General features: G+C 55.4%; 2 protein-coding genes across 4 annotated transcripts; one reads left to right on the top strand and one right to left on the bottom strand.

Moving 5' to 3' along the window:
- Nucleotides 1–340: 340 nt before the first annotated feature.
- Nucleotides 341–16,517, bottom strand: PLA2G6 (phospholipase A2 group VI). 2 transcript variants are annotated; one of them, XM_050915490.1, is made up of 16 exons: nucleotides 15,895–16,517; nucleotides 15,149–15,364; nucleotides 14,136–14,316; nucleotides 12,374–12,561; nucleotides 11,020–11,116; nucleotides 9,869–10,051; nucleotides 9,550–9,658; nucleotides 8,812–8,964; nucleotides 7,017–7,107; nucleotides 6,078–6,241; nucleotides 5,398–5,548; nucleotides 5,085–5,221; nucleotides 4,292–4,446; nucleotides 3,375–3,542; nucleotides 2,166–2,239; nucleotides 341–1,621 (listed from the first exon to the last, which is right to left on the bottom strand). In XM_050915490.1, the coding sequence occupies exons 1-16, from the start codon at nucleotides 16,101–16,103 to the stop codon at nucleotides 1,480–1,482; spliced, it is 2,418 nt and encodes an 805-aa protein (XP_050771447.1). In that variant the 5' UTR covers nucleotides 16,104–16,517; the 3' UTR covers nucleotides 341–1,479. The 2 variants fall into 2 exon arrangements, with proteins under 2 accessions (XP_050771447.1, XP_050771448.1); XM_050915491.1 differs by lacking the exon at nucleotides 8,812–8,964.
- Nucleotides 16,518–17,096: 579 nt separating this feature from the next.
- On the top strand, nucleotides 17,097–19,293 carry MAFF (MAF bZIP transcription factor F). Of its 2 annotated transcripts, none has more exons than XM_050915507.1 (3): nucleotides 17,097–17,125; nucleotides 18,398–18,451; nucleotides 18,533–19,293. In XM_050915507.1, the coding sequence occupies exons 1-3, from the start codon at nucleotides 17,105–17,107 to the stop codon at nucleotides 18,944–18,946; spliced, it is 489 nt and encodes a 162-aa protein (XP_050771464.1). In that variant the 5' UTR covers nucleotides 17,097–17,104; the 3' UTR covers nucleotides 18,947–19,293. The 2 variants fall into 2 exon arrangements, with proteins under 2 accessions (XP_050771464.1, XP_050771465.1); XM_050915508.1 differs by lacking the exon at nucleotides 17,097–17,125 and adding an exon at nucleotides 17,205–17,211.
- The last annotated feature ends 317 nt before the right edge of the window (nucleotides 19,294–19,610 follow it).

Genomic DNA, 19,610 nt, shown 5'->3' on the forward strand with positions numbered 1-19,610 from the left:
GGGTTTCAGTGTTCCTCTTTTTAGGCCAGACCAGCTCCAAGAGGATTCTCACATGGGAGCTGGTCCAAAGCCTCTTCACTGGCTGGAACTGATAAGCCCAGCATGCAATGCTGTGCTTCGTGGGACAGCCAGCCACTCACACCACATACGTGCTCCCAGGGCTGGCTGCAGGGACAGGCCATTCACCTCTTCAGCCCATACAAAGGGTATAATGCTGTGTCTCAAGGAGCCCAATTCCTGATTTTCTACCTGTACGAAATTCAGAGTCTGCAAGCTCAGAACATCTCTGGGACCTTGCAGGATGGAGAGAGAGACAAGACAACCATGGACTGCATGACAGTGGAACCAAATGCAAACCTCTCTTTATTTCAGGTCACGTTACTTTTGCATAGAAGCACTGTTCACAACAGCAGTCCATTCAGTCAAAAGCAAATGATTAAGAATTCAGTTTTTCAGGTTACTCCTCAAAACACCTCCAAATAGATACATAAATTATTTATAAATATGCAAAATTTACTACAGAAACATTGAGTAGCGTAGCAATCACAATGGGATTTCCAGCAGTAAAAAAAGTAAATCCAAATTGTCACAGGGTCAGCTTCTTTGGTGGGAACTGATCTCAGAGCATTTCAATTCCACGTTAAGAATAAAGAGAAACGACCTCTCTACCAAGCCAAGGCTATTGTCCCTCATCTTGAGCTTGCTGCGAATAAAGACAGGCCTTCACATCTCAGCCCTTGAGCAAAGAGTAACGCAGCAAATCAGGTGGCACAAAACAGTCTCTGGGGGGGTCTGCTCCCACCCTGGGCACAGTCAGTACCTGTGTTGCCAGCCCGTCTCAGATGGGAAAGGGGAAGGTGCTACAGAAGACAACTGGCTCAGGAAAGGTTCCCCCTTCTCCCAAGGCCAGTCACAACATTCTGTGTCATATCTACTGCGGAAAGTGCAGCATTTCTGCTCCCCTTCAAACCAGGAGCACTGACAGAAGAATAATCCCTTTTCCCCATACTACACACTCCAAAACACCTTGGCCCCAGTGGGCCAAGTAATCCCTGAACCTTTATCTGGCCTTGGCCCATTCTGTGATGTGGGAAGGTGCACGATGCTTTGTCAGTGGAGGTGCTGCACAGACAGGAGACAGACTCCAGCTGCTACACCTCAAGACAGGTAGGTGGGGGCTCTGGCTTCTGGGAAGGGCTGTACAGTCAGATAGCAGGGCAGCAAAACCAAGCACAGCAGCAGAGATGGGGCTACAGTACAAAGGTAACTGTCAGCATTTCACAGCTGTCTGGGAATACATGGGTGTGTCCTGGAATACATGTGTATGTGCACTGTTGTCTATTAAATATCATTAATTCCTCATTAGTAGTAGTAGTAGTCCCCCCCCACCTCAACACCTTGGTTCAAGGGCAAATCCAAGCCATTTCAGTGTCTGCTGCTCCTTGCCATGGGGCTGCTGAACAGGAACCTCCAGGTCAGTCACCGGCAGAGATGTTGCACCAGCTGCTCAAACTGCTCCCGCTGCTGATAGATGTAAAGCTGGGTGTCCCAGAGAGCATTCACCAGCACGGTGTCGTTCACCTCGTCCAACATCACCTCCGTGTGCAGCTGAGGGCTAAGCCTGCATATGGCAAGACAGCATCACCAGCTGGGCACAGACGCGAACGTGACAAGGCAGCGAGCTTGCCAAGCACAAGACTTGTGCTAAGTGGCTCTTGCTGTCCTGGGTGTTCACTTGCCCTTATCTCTCAGGCTTTGCAGAGAGGAGGCCTTCCCCCTCCTTCAAGGCCCAGTCACACTCAAGGCTGAGCCACAGTTCAGCAACTGCATCACCAAAGGCACGAGTCTCAAAACACGAGTCTCAAAACACGCTGTGCATGGTGGAATAGGGCAGGATGCACATCCCTGAAGGACCCTGTTAGACAGCATCCCCCGAGCCCCCACTAACTGACCCCAGACAAGGCGTGCTCGGTGCATCAGCTCATACAGTGGCCATGGGCATCCTCCGTTATGTCGCTGAGGCACGAGGAGAGGGGACAGGGGGACAGGTCTGGGCAGGCATGCCTCTGGAGGGGACACTATTTGGGATGACACATGCCACAGCCAGGTCTGAAGTGAGAGGGATAAAAATAGGTCTGTGCAGAGAGCGGAAAGGAAGCTCCTACCGGAAATATGGGACATCCGTCATCTCACACCAGGCCCTGGCACGATCCACAGCTGGGCCATCTGCGTCAGTGCACTGCAGGAGAAACAGGCCCACAGTTAGAGCCCAACTGCCACACTGCTCTCCCCCTGCCTGCAAGAGGCTCCCCTGGCACCAAGTCGAACTGCACAAGCCGCAGAGGGAGAGGGAAAACCAGGAGCAAGTGCGTCCTGGATGGCACCGTTCACCACCAAGAGTGGGGTGGCTTTTTATTTGTTTTTTTTTAATATAAGAACAGTGCTCCTGATCCCTGGGACACAAGGAATTGCACCCTACAGATCCTCCATCCATCACAGCACCGAGTGGATTCCCTTAAAGAGAGCCCCAGCACAATCTGAATCACAGCCTCCTTGGGATTTCATCTCTACCCATTTCTGTCCAAGCCCAGTACCAGCAGAGCCTGTGATTATTACAGGCTTTCTGGGCTATGCTGGGACAGCTTCCCTGGGAGCCCTGAAATAAAAGACAGAGGAAGCAGAGGGACCTCTCTGGGTATTTTCTGGCTTTAGGAAGCTAAAAGGAGATACAGCAACAGAATTAAGATTATAGTCAGAACCTTAGTTCTGATCTTTCTGGCTTTCATTCATTTGGAGTGTTTTCATGCACAACATCTAATGAGCTTCTTTCTGAAGCATGCAAGAGGCTATTACAGCCTGAAGCCTGTTACACACTCCTAACCACAGCTCCGAACTACTGCTTTTTATTAGTGATACTCCCACTTCTCTAGCATTTACTGATTTCCCCAGTGGGAATAACAAAGCTTTTCTAAAGAAAAATGAATTGCTGTTTTCCAAGGCATGATTTTTTTTTTTGGTCCAGGTTGCTCAGATGATAATCAATGCTCCCTGGAAAGATACTGAGTTTCATGAACTCACACTTGCAAATGTTCCTAAGGGTCACTGACCACCATCCTGTCCTCAGCTCCTTTCAGCTGCAAGAACCTCCCTTGGCTCTCAAAACACGAAAGAGGCAGACAGGGCTTCAGACCTGCTGTGCTCCTGCAGTTCTTAAGTTATCCACTACGTCCAGTCCTTGAACTGGCCATGGTTGGAGCAGTTCCAAGGAAATACAATTTTCTTCCAAAAGGAAGAAGCTGAAGACCGGAAACTTTTGCCCCCTCCCTGCAAGCAGTCCAAAGGGTCTTCCCCCATCCCCTCCTCCCAGTACTCACACAATCCACCACCATCTTGCCGAGCTCCCTGGCCCCAAAGACGGTCTTCGCCAGCTCCCAAGGGTTGGAGGGGCGGAAAACATCCACAGAGCTTACCGGGACCTGTGGAGGCTTCCCTGTCCCGAGGGAGACTACCAACCCCAATTTTCTTACTTCTTGCCTCTGACCCTGTGGACAAACAAAAGATTTATTTGCAAGGACCGACAAGTAAGGTGGAGCACGTCTTTCACAGCAGTCTTGGGGAAGCTCTTGAAAGCCAAGGCAAAGGGCTCGGTAGCCTTTTCTCTCCCCCATCCTCCCCCTTTAGTACTGCCTGGTGAGACAGGTATAATCCACGTGACTTCAACAGTTGCACTGTTCTGTGCCTTACACCCCTGGCTGCTCCCAAACCCACGGGATCACCCCAAAGATGAGTCCTAGGACCAGATGACTGTGAAACAATCCAACTCTTTCAGTCATTTTGGCAACACACCTCCCCTTTCAGCTACAGGGAGCAGTAACTGCCAGTAGTTAGTCATCTTTCTGAGGAACTTGCCACACCACAGAAGGCATTCACTCTTCAGCCTTGCAGAATGCCCTACCATTGTCTTCATTTATTTTTGGGCAGAAAAAGGCCCTGCAGAGCTGCGTCAAGGGCCACACACAACCATCAACTGAATCATCCTTGCTCAAAGTAGCAAGGACAGGCTGACGGGGCTGCCTCCCCATCTCACACCCTTGTCAGAAGAGGTATTTCACCTCTCAGCCACCATTCCCAACACAAATCCCCCTCCGTACACTCCTTTCTAGTGTGCTGCACTGCTAACTTGTTTATCCACTAGAGAGGCATCCATTCCCAAACCCTCTTCCCCTTCAAGGGAGGCTCAGTGGAGCCAATAAAGCCCCAGTTACCCAGTCAGGGCTAGGATTTCCCTCACCTTCTTGATCAGCGTCTTGTTGTACTCATGGATCTCCGTCATGGCATCGAGAGTTGGGTTGTTGGCTAGCAGCCCGCCATCCAGAAAGCGGCCTATCGGTCGGAAATAAGTGGGAGCCGCACCGCTGCAGCGGGCAGCACGCCATACAAGTTGGTCTGGAGGGAGAGAAAGCATACGGCCTCTTGCAGCAACTTTCCTGTGCGCAAGAAGCACCCCGCCTTCACCAACACAAAGCAGGAGGGCTTGCAATCCCAGAAGACCCTGCCCTAGATAGTTGTGCCTCTTTCTCCCAACAGCAGGGCCTCTGCTTGGATGCACAGGATTATTTTGGGGGGCTTTAAAAGATGTTCTCACCACTTTTGATGTATCCTGGGTCAAATTCACTCTCTACCAGCTTCATTGCTGCTATTTTGCTGGTGAACCAGTTATGTTTGCTAGACAAAGAAGCAAGCTGGAGGGGGCTGCACACTTCAGTTACACAGCTTTTCCATGAATCTGCTCCTGAGAGTCCAGGGAAAGGTACTGACTGTATGCAGGACTCCTCTAGCAGACCCCTTCCTCATGAACCTCGCTAGCCAGCCCCTGTTCCTGGTACAAGAGAAGCCAAGGGAGGAGGAGAGAGGAGAAAAGGGAACCATCACTAGGACCAAGCTACAACTCAAGATCAGGGATGAGCCATTGCTGGGATACCCCGATTTTCAGAGCAATGGGAGGAAGAGCAGGAAATCTTCTGTCTCTGAGGGACGGCTCCCTCCCCTGCTGACCAGCTGGACTGCTGCGTGCCAGCATTTACCTTCTGGACGAGTGAGTGGTTTGAAAGATGCGCTTGTCTTGTATTCAGTGGAGGTTTTTGTCTCTGGTATGGGGTAATTCCGGAAAAGGTGGAGCTCAGCTGGCTGCCGGTCGCACAACGTCCCTGTCACCATAACCCTGGGGGAGAGGACATGACAGAATAAAATGGAAAAAAACCCGTACTTATGGCTTCAGTAGTCTGCACATCACACTCCTCCAGATCTGCTCTAAGGAGAGGCTGAGCATCTCTGCTGAGAGGGGTCTAGAGCACACTCAGGAGAGCAGCAACCAGCACAGCCCCAGGCAGGACTTACTTGGGTTTTTGGACATCTGTCATTTTGGTGTTTTCCCCAAATTCCTTCTTCAAGAACTCATCCAGGGGCTCCGACTCGTAGGGCCGAGACCCCCGGAACACCATGTCCTTCATGCGGAAGTACAGGCAGCGCATGTAGTCCATGGACTTCCCTGAGACATGCAACAGTGTCGGCAGGAGCAGAGGGTGGGAGGAAGGGCAGGCAGAACAAACAGCACATCAGAGCTGCGACTTTCCAGGACCAGCAGGAGATGGGAGGCATCACTCGCAATCCTATCCCCTTCCCAAGCTGCCTGTCATCTGCTTGGACCTCAGCAGCATGACTGGGAAGGATTAAAGAGGAAGGGCAAGCTTGGAGCTTAGTTTCCCACTACCAGAAAGTGTCAATCACCTTGCTGTAAAAACCCCCGTGGAGAGAGCAGGAAGAATAGAATATTGCACTCTGCCACCACGCACTTCCCAAAACCCGGAAAGCTGCTCAAGGCCAGCTGACGTGAGAAGCGAGCGCAAAGCCAGGTCTAGGCTTTCCTTCATTAACGAACACCCCTTCCCTCCTTTGGCAGGGACAACAAATCTCAGTCGGGAATCAGAGAGGCAGCTCCCACCCCACATCCGCTCCCCACAGAGGAGTGCTCAGGCCCACAGGAGTGAGAAGGGGCCCATTATTTGCACTGTCCTCACCGTGTACAATAGCCAAGGCCAAGATCCCCCCAGTGCTGGTCCCCGCGATCCAGTCAAAAATCTCACGAACGGGACGGCCCACAGCCTTTTCGATAGCCAGGAGGAGCTGGATGAGCACTAGGCCCCGGATGCCCCCTCCATCCAGGCACAGGAGGCGGTCGTGACTGGAGAGAGACAGACACAGATGACTGGGAGCTGTGGGACAGCTTACAAATCACAGCACGCCGTGTGGGAACGCGGCCCTGGGGATGGAAAACTACACCAGTAACAAAAACACCGCTGTGGACAGTGTAATTGGTGAACAAATAAATCCAGCGGTGCTTCCTCAGATGCAAACAGGACTGGACACGGCCAGATAAGCCTCATCAGAGCTGGTGCAACACCACTTGCTCTTTTAGCCATCTCTAGCCTCTTCACCAGAGACATTCACAAGCCAAAAACACATCCAAGTCCCTTACTACGCAGTAACGGGTATTGTGTCATAAATAAATAGCAGACAGCCCTAAGTTCCTGCTAGCAGCACTTCAGTGCCAACCCTCCCTCCGCTCCGTGCAAGGCGAGGTGCAGGCACTGCCAAGGCAGTGCACAGCCTGGCAAAGGAGCTGGGTGAGCATCAGGGCAGCGCGTGGAGATGGGGAAATCACAAAGCCAAAACAGTGTTTGGTGCCCAGCAGCAGAGGGGAAGGACAGAGCAGGGGTTTCACCTGCTGAGCTTGGGCTCCACTGCAGCTCCAGGGCTGCAGGCAGGAACAGGCGGTGGTCGTTTATGTGAACAGAGATTTATCACAAGGTTCTGGCAAAAACTGCAACATCAATGGACATTAAATAATGTCAGCTCTGAGGATGCCACACCCACAGGTGTGGGTGGGGAGAATTCACACACACGGATTTCACCTTCAAGTTGTACGGGAGCCTGGACAGAAGCTGTTCCTCACTTACTTTCTTCTACCCTCACTGGGCAAGTCCACAACATCTGGTGCCTTCAACAACTGTCCAAGCGTTGTGGAAACATACAGAAAGTCCTTGTACCCTAGAGGGCCATGAACATGCAAAAGGAAAAAAAAAAAAAATCAGAGACCACTTTTCTACCTGAACCCTCTGATGCATGCCTCAGAGACAGCAGTCAATCAAATTATACTTAATCAGTTAGAAAACCTTCAATTATTCTTCCTACTCTCTCTCTGCCCCCAGAAAGCTTGGTCAGGGTACCCAAACCTCCCACCAGCGCGGTAAACGATTTCCACCACAATCACACAGAGAACATCCAACTCCCTTCCCAATCGAACAAAGCTCCCTGCAGGAGACACAAGCCATCTTACCCATAGCCACCAGGTACCCCCCCAGATTAAACTCCGCACCAAAGAGGAGAAACCCCATCCTTTAGAGCAGGCAGCTGGAGATGCACTGGCAAAGACAAAGGATTTGTAGAAGTAGATGATGAGAACAGTAGGCAAGAGAGAAGACAGAGCCTAGCAGCGTGCCCACTACGCAGTTTACTGCAAGCCGTAAGATAAAACCTAAATCTACTCCTGCGAGGTAACCTAGGCAGGAGAGCTGTGGAGACAGGGTGGCTTGTCATTACCCCTCAGCTGATGTACACCCAGGCCACCCTGGGTGCAGGGCACCAATCCAGGCTAGGTGAGAAGCCAGCCTGCAAAACCAAAAGAAGAAAGAACAGGGGGAGAGAAGTTAAATACTCCTGCTAGTGCCCAGGCTGGGAGGTGGCTGTGGATGACAATGAATGTGGTGAGGAGTTTCTTCGAGGGCCAGAGTCCATGACAAAAAAGGGCCTTGTTCTGTCACTGCATCACAGCTGAAACTGGGAGGGTCACCTTCACAAGGCCATGGTGAGAAGAAAGTCCTGGTGTCGCCAGCCAATGAGACTTGTGGTGACACAGACACACTCCAGGGCCTGGGGCGGGTTGTCCTCTAGCCCCACAGGAGGGCCTTTGCAAAGGAAACCACCAACCTGAGAGGGGAAGTGGACCACAAGCGGCTGTTATCTGCCTGCATGCCCCTCTCATGAGGGTCAGAGCCTCCCTCCAAGCCAACTCATCCGCTGCCCACTCTGTAACCCCTCCCGCTGCCTCTGCCTGAGCTCTGGAGCTCCCCAGAGGAAAGCCTGGCACCTAGAATAGACCCACGGGCTTATTCACACAGTCTGGGCAGCACAGAGCACAAGCTATGACACAATCATATGTCCTAAGGTAGGCTTTTCCTATGTGTAACATAAACCCTGTGACCAGGGTCACTTCTCCTTGGGCTTCATCCCTTCCCTCTCCCAGCTGCTGGCCTCCAGGATCTGAGTGAGCGACGTTTCTAATTTCCTTGTGGCCAGCATGACACTGGGAGGTCCTCAAGGCAGACCAGCAAGTACCTCCCCTTCTGTACATGACCCAGTGGATAAAGTACGTGCAGGCAACTAAGTCCTACACCTCTTCCAGAGGGGTGAGGGAATCAGTCTTCCCTTTCCTTTTTACAGAGCTGCATTGTGTGACCGTCTATAAAACAAGAGTTTAGATACAAGCGTTTAGAGTACAAAAGTTCAGAGTACACACACAGGAAAAGCAGAGAAAAGAGATGGGATCCTGCAACAGCTGAATGAGGACAGAGTCACCAGAAACTGAGAGCTAGGATACAGTCCCCAGAGCACGGCCCATCTGAAGAAGAGATCTGAGACAGCACTGTGAAGCATGAAGGGAGGAGAGCGAGGGAAGGCCACGGAAGGCTTTACCTAAGCTGTTGAAGCTGCTCCGCGAGGAAGGTTGGCCTTCCAGGAAGAAGGAGGCGGCAGATGGTGCCAGGCTTGGGGAGTCAGGGTTGGGTGGGTGGCAGCGTTCGGTCCCTACAGTTTGCAGCAGGTCTAAGAGCACTTTCCGGTTTGCACCTTAGGTGACGAAGGGGGAGTCACAGATCAGAAAGAGAATCAGTGCACGCACACAGCGGGGTGGGGGGCTCTGCCAAATTCACAGCAGCCCTGACCCTCACAAAACCTCTGGGATGACCTGGGGAAGAGGGAAAGCATGTCCCAGGTATCTCTCCCCAAACAGGACTTGTGCACAGCAGGGGTACCCAACGCTGTGCAGCTTCAAGGGTGTGTGCCACACACTTCTTGCCACTGAAGAACTGCCTGTGTCTGCTTATGCCTGGGCGGTTCAGCAGCACTGCGTCATCCCGTTGTGAGCCTGCAGTGCCTGACATCGTGGCTTGAAAGAGGGGGAGTGCGTGCCAGCTTTTCCTCTTGCATCTCTGTCTCACAGAAGAGAAATTCATCAAGGGCTATTAATACAAAGCCTACACTGCTAGCTCAGGAAGTGCCTACCCTGTGAGCAACTAGAAGCTGGGAAAGCATGTTGGAGAAGCATCACCCATGCTTGGCATGTTTTCACCTCTCCCCAAGACACTGTTTTGGCCACCAAGGGGAGACAGGATGCCGGGTTCACCCTGTAAGGCTGCTGACATGCTTCCTCACCTTTGCTGCTCCTGGCTGCCAACAGCCCTGGTGTCTCCCCGAAATCATTGGGGATCTCGACATCTCCTCCAAACACGACAATTGCTTTGATCATATCCAGGTGGTCATGCTAGGGGACAACAGAAAGCTCAGTCAAGAGCCACGTTCCCCTTGGCTACATGATTTCTCAATCCCTCCCTCCTCTTTTCATTAGCCAAAGCACCCACAAGGGATCACCCCATGAAAGACAACAGCCAGAATTTCAAAGGAGTCTGTCCCTGCCTCAACCCTTCAAGAAAATCCTCTCTCTCCTTCCCAGCATCCTCTGCAGAAAACTCACCTTCATGGCCAGGTGCAGTGGTGTGTTTCCATCCTGACCCCTGGCGTTGGTGTGGGCCCCGTGCGTCAGCAGCACCATGGCGCAGTCAAAGCGTCCCCTCTTGACCGCAATGTGCAGAGCCATGTCAGCCGTCCAGCTGGTCAAATTCACCTCGGAGCCATACTCAAGCAGCAGCCTTGTCATCTGTGCCCAGGCGTGCACGTTCCAGGTTAAGAAGAGAGAAAGCGATCGTGAGGACAACCACCTGGGCGCTTAAACGATCCAGGTCTCATGGCAAGCAAAGCAGGGGAAGAGGCGGGACCCTTAGCCTGGACATGGCTGGCTGGCAGATGCCAGCTGCATTGTTCCAGGCACTGGAGATGGGGTTTCTCTGCCTTTTACCGCAGAACTAGGTGGTGGTTTCACAATCTGGCTAGAGCTTCTGGATGTTTTGGGACTTACATGCAAGTGTAGCAACTGGCTGAGAGCAATGGAGAAAAAACAGTTCCTACTCAGACCAGAATCGTTGCAGACTGGAGGGAAAAAGTTTGGGTTTTGATCTTCTCTTTATAAGCCAAGCAGATTTATGTCTGCTCTGAAACTCCACAGGACATTTCTGAGAGGGATGTGATACCGCAGGAGGGAAAAGAGTCCTGCCATAGGAATGTCCTCTGCTTGCAACAAGCACACTCAGGTGCTCCAGCATGGCATATCACACCACTGATCTGCCCATCTCTGGCAGAAGATGGACTGTAACCCACATGCCACCACCCTGTGCCTACCTCACACTCTCCCTGCAGTTTTCAAGGCATCAGTCTGCTTCCTTCCGTGAAACTGACAGTAATGAGAAGAGAGCTCCCCCCAGGGGTAACAGTGACACTGCTGTAACTTCCCCAACAAAAAGGGAAAAGGGACAAGCTGGCAGTTTCACAGCCAGGGATGACATACTAGGGATGAGCCCATCAGTTTGTTTCACTGCAAGGCTCCACTGCTCCGTCCCCCGTGGCAAACAGCACTGATCAGCACAGGCCGAAGAGAATCAAACACGGCACTGCTAGCTGGGCTCTGACACTCTGCACATGCACTCAGGAAAGGGAAAGGTCAGCAGCAGGAGGAATTAACTGGGTGCTGGGTGGCAGCACAGGCCCTTGCCATGGATTGGCTCCATTTACCTCAGCCTTCTTCGCCCAGTGCAGCGGAGTGGCTCCATAGCGCGGGTCCTTGGAGTGAACCTGGCTGGCATCCACCTCGAGGATGGCCTGGGCACACCTGGTAAAGACAACGAGATGAAGGGATGGGTGGCTGCCGTCTTGACTCAAGACCTCCACTCACATCAGCACCAGCCTCCCACCCAGAGCCTTTCAGGAAAGGCTTCAGCAGCAGCAGACTCTCCGCAACACCTGCAAGTTCCTCAGCTGCAGTTTTGTTTTGCTCTTTTTAGAAAGGAAGGGTGCAACAGGAAGCATACAAGCAGCACAGCATTCGGAGGAAGCAGGAGAATCTCTTCCCAGTTCCAAGTTGTGGAGCAACATCTGGGTGCTTCTCCAATACAGGAATATGGCATTTCTGGAAACTCTCAAGACCCGAGGGGAAATTCTTCTCTTCTCCCTCTCTCTCCGTGGAAACATGGGGATAAAACTGAAATAGTTAAATACCTGCTGAAATCAAGAGTCTGTGTACTTCCCTATGAGTGAAAAATCACACCTATTGTGAATAGACTAGTATCTAGTGCCTAGAAAGCGTGGGTAGGTAGACTTACAAAACAAGCATACGCTCTCCACTCTGAAACACCACCAAATAAACCATGTACAAGAGATCGAGCCCCACTGCAAACTAAGGGACCTAAGCACATATTTGGCTTGTGAATGTGTCTCTAATGTTGGAAAGCACTTTTCAAAATGCTGAAAAATTATCTAGCAGCAGCTAGTGTTGACTTGAGAGCCCTATTTGTAGAGCTCAGACACTCTTTGAAAATTAAGTATTATAAAGCACATACAAAGAGAATCAAATTTCTCCAGGGAAAACAAAACAGGGAGTAAACATCGTGTCTCTTTTGATTCAGTTCCAGAGTGTGTTATTAAGAGTCAAGAGTGCCTTTGGCCCACAGGAATAACTGGGCTTTGAAATGAAAGCTTATTAGGATCAGAGCACTCAAAGACAGAGGTACAGCAATTAGCAATACTATTGAAGCACCAGTAAATCATCTTCTCGCAGTTCATTCTGACAAAAAGTATTTCACAAACATTTTTTTAAAAAAATCTGTCTTTCTCCTGATGTCTGATACTAAATAATATATATAGTTAAATTCAGGGAAAATTTTTTTTTTTCTGAAAGTGTTGCTTTCTTTTCCACACCAGCACTTCTCTGTTCTTTTGCCAACTCGGTGATGCAGCAGAGGACAGCACAGGACATCTTCCTACTGAGCACTGCCCCGAAAGGGGTCCAGTCTTGGACAACCCTGAGCAAGCAGACAGGTCCCCAAACTGGAGGAAGAGCCCTGCTCTGGCAGCCCAAGCGGTTACTCACCCCTTCTGGGAGAACTTCAGTGCTGTGTGGATGGGGTAGCCCAGCGTCCCCATGATGCTGCAGCTGGCACGGCATTTCAGCAGAGACCGAACCATGTCCTCTTTGCCCAGCTGACAAGCGAGATGCAGAGCGGTCAGCCCTTCATGGCTCAGGTGGTCCAAGCCAGCAGTTGGGGTTCTGCCCAGGAGCTGGGAAGAGGAGACAATAGATAAATAAACAGATGCAAATGGGAGAGCACCGTCTCTCTTCCTGAGCTCCAAGGACAGGCTCTGGAGCTCTGGGTTCCTCGCGACGCTACAGCCTGTCCTCTCCACCCCACTTCCAACACAGTAGCTATGGAAGCGCTCCTTGTTTTCTCTCCCCAAAGGGTTTATCGCTGCTCTCTGTGCCCTCTTCCTCTGGCCCGGGTGCTTCTGAGACACCCCTCAGCCAAAAAGGGCTCACACCACCTTGAACGACACAGCCCAGCAGACTCCCACCGTGTGAGCCAAGCTCAGCCCAACCGAATGAGAGCGCTAACTGAAACCAGTGGTTTCCTCTCCTGCTGCAGCCCCATCAGTTACCACGGCCAGCCAGCAGGCAGGAGCTCAACCTCCCCTGCAACTCCACCATTGCTTTCAGATACAAACAGGATTCTGTTTAAAATATACATGTGGGGATACGTTTGAAGGAATTTTCCTATTCTCCCCATAAATTTTAGACCTGTTACCTGCTGACTGGTTTGTTACACAAAAATATCCTACTGCCATACTGGGGAAACCCTGCAAGCCCTGGTGCACACAAGAGAAGCGAGAATTTAGAGTTTCTTTTCTCTGGTTTAGCAAGGAATCAAGAGAGAAAAGAAACAAACAGGAGACAGATCAGATCTGGAAGTATTTCTGTAACAATAGGCCAAGTTGCTGCCATCAGAGAAATAAAGGAAGAGGATATCTGTTTAATACAAAGGTTCTAACTGCCCTGCTCCACAGCATGGCAAGCCCTGATTGTCATCCCTCCCCCATCACGCATTAGGAAACCTCAGCACAGTCTGGCAGGCAGAGGGAGAGCCGTCACAACAAGTATTGGGCAAATGTGGGGGGTGCAGCCGCAGGGGAGAGCCAGTCTCGCGCTCGCACTGGGTGCTGGGGAGCTGATAAACCTGAGGAACCAACGTGCAAGGCCACCCACGCCCATACGAACCCTGTCACTCTGCCCAGCACTTCTCAGCAATAGAGAACACCTCTGGCTTCAGACTGTCTCTGCCTCGAGGCTCTGATCGCTGTCCCCCGTGCAAGGCCGTTCAGTTCAAACAACAGGTTCTGCAGCTCAGGAGAGCCCAGGGCAGCTCCGAACTGTCCTTCAGTCTGTGGACAACACATGCTCCCCACGGCAGCCTAAACACCCCCCCCCCCACGGGAGCACTCTGCCCAGAACCAAATACCCTGCTCGGAGGAGATGGAGAAAGGACAGCCAAGGGCCTGAGGAAAGACAGGCTGAAGGCCTGATGCAAATAGCAATGAAGGACACTTTCTGAGGAAACTTGCTTAATATCCTTGTTCCACTGCAGGCTGGAATCTGGAGCCTGCTTACAGGAAACAGCACCAGTAAAGGGGGAAGAAAGAGGCTGCAATCAGCCTCAAGCATTAACTCAATGCTGCAGCAGAGGGAACTGACTTTCTCCTCCCCTGTCTGCAGCTATTTTCCTGTCTCCCTCCTCACAGCATAGAGAGGACCTATTCTAGTCCCACTCCCCCCCCCCCCCCAGCTTTGAAATCGCTCCCACCTCAATGATCTGGGGGCTGTTTCCTCGCACAGCATAGTGGAAAACAGTGTCCCCATTCCTGTCAGTAATGTCCACCCGCGCGTGGCACTCCAGCAGCTCCAGCAGGCACTCCATGTCTCCCTTGCGGCACGCCAGGTGCAGCGGGGTGCAGCCATCCTCGCTGTCCGTGCTGTTCACGCAGCTGCAAGAGATGAGTCAACGTGAGGCCAAGGAAGGGCTGCGAAGACAAGGACGTGCAGCTGCCCTGCGAGCTGATACAAAGGTACCTTCCACATCTGCGACAGACCCAGCTGGTGAACCACGAGGTTCACAAAAGCCCGGCCTCTTGCCAGGAAAGGAGCACAGGGAAAGGCCACCAAGCAGCCCTGCCATGGACCCTCTCCCTGACATGCGGCTCCTTCCTCTGCCCCCATGTGGGAGCAGCTCCCCCTGCCCAAAGTAACCTGCAGGAGACAGGTTACAGTCAGCCACCTGGCGGAGGTGCTGCCATTAGTTCCCCAGTCCCCTAACTCCTCGCTAGTCTCCCCTATCCTCAATGAACTTCCCCATGGAAAGAGAGCAAGGGCTTGTGACCAAAAACAGTTACCAGAAAGACAGTCCTACTGTACCTCCTCTCTCGTGGCTTACAAAGTCAGCCACAACCCCCTCCAAAAAGCAGCTCCACAAGGGTTGTAAGAATCTAACTAGTGCCTCTAGCAAAACACTTCAATCCTTCAGCTCAAACACCAGAGCTCTGGGCTTTAACGTCCACAGCAGCAGGCTGAAAGCCTGCCAATAAGCTTACACAGCGACCATCGGACCTGCTGTGCTACCACATCTGTCCTTCAGGCAAGACACACCAAGGCTGGCACTTTCAAACTCGACCTCTGCAGTAACCACAGGTGTTAAGCTCCCCCAAAAAGCAGCCCCCATTGCTTTAGTACATCAAGCCAGGATACCCAAATCTGGCCTAGCCTGCCCTCCCGAGCTCGTTCCCAGCACCAGGCCCACCGGAGACCCCTCCCGCCCCTTGCCTCAGAACGTGGTTGTGTCGGAAGCTCTCACGATGGCCGATCTCCACCGCGATGTGTGCCGAGGACCAGCTGGGGTGGTTGCGGAAGCAGTCACTGAGCTGCTGGAGATCCTCCAGCAACAAGGGCTGGCGCGAGCTCTCGTAGAAAGGGCGCAGCAGCCCGGCGTACTGCTCAAAACGGACCAGGGCATCTGCTTCATTGTCGAGCTGGAAGAGCCTGAAGGAAAGGCGAACACAGCATTGGTCCTCCTCAAAGAAACAACCTCCATCCCATGTATCTGAGTGAGCTCTTCTCCAAACATTAGTGCCAGGGACTTTCCTATTTCTCCTCATCTGGTGTCATACTAGTTCCAAGGGAAGAAGGGAGCCTAAATCATTAGCAAAGAGCATCTCCTTTTCCTGATGAACGTTAACTTTTGGGCTGAAGTATCCCGTGCTCCAGATGCTAAAGCAGCAACGGGTACGAGTGGAAGTGCATGTACCTGTGGATGTTCTGACCTGAGTACCTATTTCACAGACGCCTGTTTTTCAAAGTGTTTGGACTCTGTCCTGCCCTGTTCCCACAAGCTGTTTCGATGACAACTCCTCCACCACCACACGCACGGGCCTCCCAGCCCTCATGAGCCCACCTGCTGATCAAACACATCACCCCACACCACAGCCGTGAAGCACTGCGGTCCTAAGATCAGAGATCTCGGGTCTTTAGTTTCACGTTTAAGTAGTGATTGCTAAAGGTCTGTCACTTACCGGAAAGCGACCTGTGGGCTCTGGGGATTCACCAGCAGGCAATCCCACGAGCGAGCGAGGCTGTTCTTATACAGGGCCACCCTGCCTTCCTCCCTCATGCAGGTGTGAGCGGCATACTCTGCAGCCGGCACCTCCTTCACCCGGTAAGGGTTTGTGAATATTTGGGTAACGCTGTTGATGGTATTCACCAGCCGGCCAAAGAACTGCATCTTTCTGGAGCCTCAGGCGGCTTCTCCCCCGCGTCCTGAGGGAAACCCGGTCACAGGCTCCGCCCGGTCCGGCCCGGCCCCTGCCCTTCCCTGAACTTAGCGACCCAGCGCCAGGAAAGGAGAACTGAGAGCCGCCGGGCTGACACACCACCCGGGAGGAAAGTCCGGCACCGGCACCTGCGGTTTCCTTCCTGCCTCCTCCGGGAAGAGCACCCGGTTCTCCTCAGCGCCCCACGGCGATCGCCCACCTCTGACCTCCCTCTCACGGGCCTCCCTCCGCCGCCTCGGCGGGGAACACCCCCCCTCCACGGCCACCCCTGGCGACCCGCCGCCTGGCTCCGCGCTGGGAGAGGCCGCCCGCCGCCGGGGTAGGCGGAGCAGGGCCCGGCGGGCCGGGGCTGGGGGCGGACCCGCGGCCTGGCAGGGCCGGGCCCAGCGCCCGGGGAGCGGCAGCGGCGGTGGCGCGCACAAAGCACGACGGGCCCCCAGCGTTCTCCGCGCGGGGGCCCCCCAGCCCGCTTCCCCGGCCGCCCGCCAATCGCCGCACCGCCCCGGGACGGGCCAATCAGCGGCGCCGCGCCCGGGGAGGGGCGATTAGGGGCGGGGGAGGACGGTGAGCGCCGCTGCGTCACGCCCGCCGCTATCCCGGAGGAGGGCGGAAAGGCGGGGAGCGCCATCTTTATGAGGGGCGGGGGGGGCGGGAACACGCTCTTCTTAAAGTGGCAGCGGGCTGTTCCGCTGGGGGGGGAGGGGCCGAGGGCGTTCTCCTTCCGGGTGTGGCCATTCCCTGGGCGTGCGTCACCCCGAAATTTAGGAAAAAAACCAGCAGTGTTAGCACGTGGCTGCATTCATGCTCTGGTGCGTTTAATACGCTGGCAGCGTGCGAGGCGGCGGTGTGTGTCCCCCCGCCGCTTTAAGAGCAGGGGCCGCCCCGCCCCGCGCGGCAGCGGTGGCGGCGAAGGGGCGGGGCGAAAGTGACGTCACCGCATGACTGTGTTTTTATGAATGAAAAGAATCCGCGGGTGAGTAATCGCGGGGAGCGGGGCTGGAGGCGCCGCCCGACGGCCCGACCCGGCAGCGGCCCCGCGGGGAGCAGCGCAGCCTCCCGGTAAGCGCCGGCCGGGGCGGAGGGGAGAGACCCCGCCGGGGCGCCCCCTCCGCTCCCGCCTCCGGCTTCTTTCCCCCCCGCGGGTCGGCCGGGAGAGGGGGGCGGCGGCGGGGCCCGGCACCGGCTGGAGGCCGCTCCGCTGCCGCCGCCGAGCAGCGGGATCGGGGCGGGGCGGGGAAGAGCTGTACACGCTCCGGGCCGTCCGCTCTTCCCTCTCGAGTCTCGGCCACCGCCCCGGAGGGAGCCGCCGCCGGAGCCGGGGGAACGGCGGCGGCTCCCCGGCCCTGGATTGCATCAGCTTCCAGCCGCCCCGGCTCCACCTTTCCCGCCGCTTCCCCCCCCCCCCCCCCCCCCCCCCCCCCCCCCCCCCCCCCCCCCCCCCCCCCCCCAGCCCCTCACCTCCCCGCCGGGCGCTCTCGGCCCCGTCCCGTCCCCCCTCGCTCCTCCGGGCGCTCTGCTAACGAGGAGGGGGCTCCCCGAGGTGGGGAGAGGCTGCTGGGCTGCAGCCCGGGCTCCCGGCCCTCTCCCCGCTCTCCGAACTCAGGGACGGGGAGGGACCGGCCACCGGCGACGGGACAGGCGCCGCTTCGGTGACTTTTCCCCCTGGGCTGCTGAATCACGGGGAGGCCACATCTCGCCCGCCCACGCTGCGTGGCCGCGGCCCCGACCCTTTGCCCCCGGAGCCTGTGGACACCCGACCCTTACACGGGGAGCCGCGGTGGCCTTGCCCGCCGGGCACGGGGGGCGGTGGGGTGGCACTTCCACGCAGGTCCCGACTGGGTGGCTTCGCCACGGTTTCGCCCCGTGGGGCTGCTACTTTTACTTTCCTTTCAGCCTCGGGCGGATCTCGCCTGGGTTTCCTCCCCGGGGAGAAGCCTTGGCCTCCCGGCAGCTGGGCTGGGGCGTTTCGGGTCCCCTGGGCAGAGCAGCATCCTGACCACCTCGGGGTGGGATGAAGGAGGGATGGGAGGTCCAGCCTTCCCCCGTTGTTGTTACTATTTTTTGCGGTCATTATTACTATTATTATTGTTACTACGTACTTTTTTTTAAAGGAGTAGGGATGAGTCATATGGCCAGCGGGGGGGACATGGGCACTGGGCAGGGGGCCAGCAGGGCCAGTGCCCTCTGTGCCGAGGCGAGGGGCGTGGGCTGGCAGTAACCGGCTCTTCTCCTGGCTGCTTGGCAGGGCCAGCGTGAGGCAAGGATGGCTGCGGACGGGCTCTCCAGCAAGGCCCTGAAGGTGAGTGCCAGTGGGCACAGGGGGTTTGGGGTCAAGGGTCTCGTTTCGGGGGTCTCAGGCAACCGACCCTCTCTCCGGCAGGTGAAGCGGGAGCTGGGGGAGAACACGCCGCTGCTGTCGGATGAGGAGCTGATGGGGCTGTCGGTGCGGGAGCTCAATCACCACCTGCGGGGCCTCTCCAAGGAGGAGGTGGCGAGGCTGAAGCAGCGCCGGCGGACGCTGAAGAACCGGGGTTACGCCGCCAGCTGCCGGGTGAAGCGCGTCTGCCAGAAGGAAGAGCTGCAGAAGCAGAAGATGGAGCTGGAGTGGGAGGTGGACAAGCTGGCCCGGGAGAACGCTGCCATGCGCCTGGAGCTCGACACCCTCCGTGGCAAGTACGAGGCCCTGCAGGGCTTTGCCCGCACCGTGGCTGCCCACGGGCCCCCCGCCAAGGTGGCCACCGCCAGCGTCATCACCATCGTCAAGTCCGGCACCAACCAGGCCGCCTACTCCTAGTGCTGGCCTCCGTCCCCCGGCCGGGCACGGCCCCCCCAGGGTGCCTTCCCCCACGAATCGCCTCCTGTACCCTCCCTGATCTCTTCCCTGCCAGGACCTGTGCCCAAAATCCTCCTTCTCCCATCCCTTGACCTCCAGCTCCCCCATGTAGGGAGGGCTGCCGCAGCGTGGGTGCTGGGGCAGAGGACAGGACCCCACCGGTGGCCCCCGCAGCCCTGTCCCCTGCTGCAGCTCCGCTGGCTGGGTGCCCCTCGCCCTGGGGGGGTGCAGGCAGGAGAGGGCGAGCCTGCACAGGCAGCAGTGGGGAAGCATCCCATGGCTCCAAGCTGGCAGGAAAACACATCAGGCGCCTCTTTTTTGGGGGGGAGGGGAGGGCACAGGAGAGCTGAGTGCAGGCCAGGCACTCCCAGGAGCATGTGCCAGGGAGGGAAAGGAGGGGAGAGAGGTTTTGCAGCGAGGGGCAGAAGGGATACGATGGAGAGGGGTGTCAGCATTGGCCCCACAACTTGGACCACGGCTGGAGCAGGGGGGGGGAGGTGGCAGCATGGCTGGAGTCTCCAGGCATGGAGATGGTGAGGGAAGGTGGCAGGTCAGAGGGGGAGAGAAAGTGGCTGCGGGTTGGTGCCCGGTAAGGGTGAGCGGGATGGGAAAGCGCCGTGGCAGC

This window comes from Gymnogyps californianus, chromosome 1, assembly GCF_018139145.2.
Source record: "Gymnogyps californianus isolate 813 chromosome 1, ASM1813914v2, whole genome shotgun sequence".
Classification (NCBI taxonomy): domain Eukaryota; kingdom Metazoa; phylum Chordata; class Aves; order Accipitriformes; family Cathartidae; genus Gymnogyps; species Gymnogyps californianus.

Bases quoted from the DNA above. Each gene is read 5' to 3' on its own strand.
- MAFF (XM_050915507.1), top strand. From the start codon at position 17,105: ATGAATGAAAAGAATCCGCGG. The intron at 17,126-18,397 runs GTGAGTAATCGC...GCTGCTTGGCAG, and splicing joins TGAATGAAAAGAATCCGCGG to GGCCAGCGTGAGGCAAGGAT. The intron at 18,452-18,532 runs GTGAGTGCCAGT...TCTCTCCGGCAG, and splicing joins TCTCCAGCAAGGCCCTGAAG to GTGAAGCGGGAGCTGGGGGA.
- PLA2G6 (XM_050915490.1), bottom strand. From the start codon at position 16,103: ATGCAGTTCTTTGGCCGGCTGGTGAATACCATCAACAGCGTTACCCAA. The intron at 10,052-11,019 runs GTAAATGGAGCC...GCCTGGGCACAG, and splicing joins ACTGGGCGAAGAAGGCTGAG to ATGACAAGGCTGCTGCTTGA. The intron at 5,222-5,397 runs GTAAGTCCTGCC...CCTCTCCCCCAG, and splicing joins ACAGATGTCCAAAAACCCAA to GGTTATGGTGACAGGGACGT.